Below are 3,014 nucleotides of genomic sequence, written 5' to 3'. Positions count from 1 at the left end.
TGTTCTACTAACTAGCACTTTGTTTTGAATGGTGACTATTATTATTATTGTTATTATTATCAATTGTATGGTAATTATTAGAATATACAGTGAAATTATTATTTTCGTGTAGGATTTGTAGCCTCTAGCAACAGTGATTTTACCATATAAATGAACAGCAGGCAATCAAAGTTGGTACAATCAGTAGATTAATCAATTAATCAAACAAGAAATTATTTCGCATGTTTTTGATAATCAATTGATCATTTAGGTTATTTTCCAAACTAATGTAACAAGAATCTTCTCCTTTAGCTTGTCCTAAAACAACTGTAGGACGGAGTGTGATATACATTGGTGTATAGACCAATCAATTAACAAAGTAAAAGGAAAATGAAGATTCATTGATTATGAAAATAATCATTGAGTCGATAACCTTTTGTCACTCTCAATCTGAAACATCTTTAAAGTCTGCTGACGCCAAAACATAAATCTATGTCAATAGTTGAATGATTTGATCAGCTTAGTAAAAACAAACATGACATTACAGTGCATGTCATTTAACTGACACTTGTATCCAAACCACCTGAAATACACTTCCATACCATACAATTTGGAAGCAATCTGAAGCAACTTGCCCAATGACACTTCCTCATGCTGACCCTGAGATAATTGTTGGATAGTGAAGCCTATTTTCCGCCCTGAGCCACAGCCACCCAATTGAAAAATCTGTTGAGTGTGGTAGAAATGGTTGTTGTGAAAATGTAAACGAGCATGTAGGTAGGTGAGACCTGTGCTGGTGCAGCGTCCTGCGGTCGAGCTCCCAGGCAAGCTCCGTGCTGAAGTGCGGCTGCTCGCTGTGCTCGGCCGGGTCTGTGGCCAGCTGCTCGCCATCGAAGCTCGCCTGCACCACCAGACTGAAACAGGGACTCTTCGGGAATTGGCGACCTGAGTAGGAAAATACATATTAACTTTCTTTATAGTTTATACATACTTTACTGTGTCTCCTGTACACTGCTAACAGCTAGGCAACAGCTATTTCTTATGGTTGGAGTTCCAAATCTTTCCCTAAAACGGATGGTGAATTGAGATGAGACACTTAGGGGGTTGGAGATTTGATGAGTGGCGTGTTGCATACAAATGAAACTGTGACATTTTCTGAAGTATGTATGTACTGAAGTGCAGAGGGATGATCCCTTTTCCTGAGTATATTTTGTAAATACAAACATAAATTTGATAAACGTTGATGTCACAAACTGTAAAAATCTGAGGACTGTTAAATAAAGGAGCAGAGGAGATATGGGACTTTGTTGCAATCCGAAGTGTTTCTGGAGGGACACCATTTTATGGAGAGAATTTGGGGAATATCTTCCCCATACTACTACTATATATGAAAGGTATGGATGCATTTGACAAAAGAATAAGAAGACTGTTTGAGTGACAAAATGAGTCACTCTCCTTATTATACTAGTTGATTTATGAATTGTTCTACTCCCCCAGTCAACATTTTCTCTCCAACTCAAATTATCATTAACAATAACTCTTAGGAATGTGTTACCTGAGACTTGAGGCATATCAACAGACTGAATTTAAATTTTAGATTTATTTTGCCACTAAAAACAATAAAGTTGGATTTTTGTATGTATTATGACCAGTCATGACTCGGTGTCATAAAGGTTCCGGAGATGGCTCGCAGCATTATCTGGTAAGCAGCCACTTTGGCAAAGCATTTGTATAATATCATTTTTCTGGGAAGCATTTGATATTGAGGTTACACAAAAGGGATAGAAAGTTGTCAGGTTAGATCACTTTTATATTGTCATACTTAGATTATATTACTGATTACATTTGTTAAAGGTAAATAAATAGTAAATGTATTGTAATACATTTATGAAGCACAGCTCCCAACCCTGATTGAATAAGTCTTCAGGGTTTAGCCTAAGTGAGTTTCTACTTTTGAAAGCCTATTTGACGAATAGATGCGTAAAAAGATCTAGAGAAAAAAGTATACTCAAGTCAATCTACTCTAAATATTATTGCTTCTCTTTCCCTACTGGGATATTTGAAATAAAAGGTTTAAGACTCCAACTAACTAGCAATGTATTCGACTAATCGTTTGGTCTTTAACATGTCAGAGAAAAGTAAAAAAAAATCCCTCCTAGTGTCTCAAACTCCAAGGTGATGTATTTAAACGTTCTGTTTTGTAGGCACGAAACCATAAGATACTTACTTTAAAATCATATGTAAGTGATTGGATTTTAGGCTGTTTTTTTTTTTTTACTGTAATGAATGTGGTGCTTTGACAGAAATTACAGTCTCTAGCTTTTACCGAAACAGCAGAGACAATGCTTAAGGTTGGACATGCTACATATTGTATTATTATTAATAGTAAGTTGTATACAGTAACACACATTTACTATTGTCTCACGCTGGTAATTGATATTGTAAATTGTTACTTAAGAAGATAACTGTGTTCTTACCTTCAAGGATGGACACAACGATAAGAAGTTGGTTTGTCTTCGACATGATGACATTTGTATAACTTTCACGGGACTCAGTTATCCAAACTCCTCTTTACACTGTCGCTTATGTCAGAAACCAACTCATGGGCATGACATTTAAACACAGCAGAGATTTCATTTGTTTATTTGGACGCAGAGTGTCCGTTGAAGGCTGCAAACAGCCGCCCTGTTGTCAAGCTTTGGCGCCACCCATTTTGTTTTAAAAGCGGAAGTGATGAAGGAGACTGTTGCCTGTTCGGCGCATGGTTCGGCGCCCCTGCTGGTCGGTTATGGCTAGAAAGGATCCGTGTTGTGTAAAACAACGAGAGAGAGTTTGCAAGTCACGTGGCTGAATGTTTACGGTTGGCAGGCAGCCTTTCAGTTACGATCGTTAACATCAATGGGCCACAGCACATGATGGTGAGAAGCTAAACTATATATTAATTATGTCAATTACAGGGAGTGAGATTGTTAAAATAGGATGTTAGCAGTCTTGCTGTTCAAAGAAGAATGACAACACTGTAGATCACCAACACT

The 3,014-nt window shown here is 37.3% G+C and overlaps 1 protein-coding gene across 2 annotated transcripts in view; it reads right to left on the bottom strand.

Moving 5' to 3' along the window:
* cep120 (centrosomal protein 120) overlaps positions 1-2,727 on the bottom strand; it is a 43,008-nt gene extending 40,281 nt beyond the window's left edge. For both annotated transcript variants that reach the window (XM_079689532.1, XM_079689533.1), the window contains exons 1-2: positions 2,457-2,727; positions 768-924 (exon numbers count right to left, since the gene is read on the bottom strand). In XM_079689532.1, coding sequence (XP_079545658.1) covers positions 768-924; positions 2,457-2,502 — 203 coding nt within the window. In that variant the 5' untranslated portion in view covers positions 2,503-2,727. The remainder of the gene's footprint in view (positions 1-767; positions 925-2,456) is intronic.
* Positions 2,728-3,014: the final 287 nt, after the last annotated feature.

This window comes from Notothenia rossii, assembly GCF_949606895.1.
Source record: "Notothenia rossii genome assembly, chromosome: 6".
Lineage (NCBI taxonomy): Eukaryota > Metazoa > Chordata > Actinopteri > Perciformes > Nototheniidae > Notothenia > Notothenia rossii.
The sequence above is the reverse complement of the archived record's forward strand: the minus strand, read 5'-3'. Positions and strand labels throughout refer to the sequence as shown.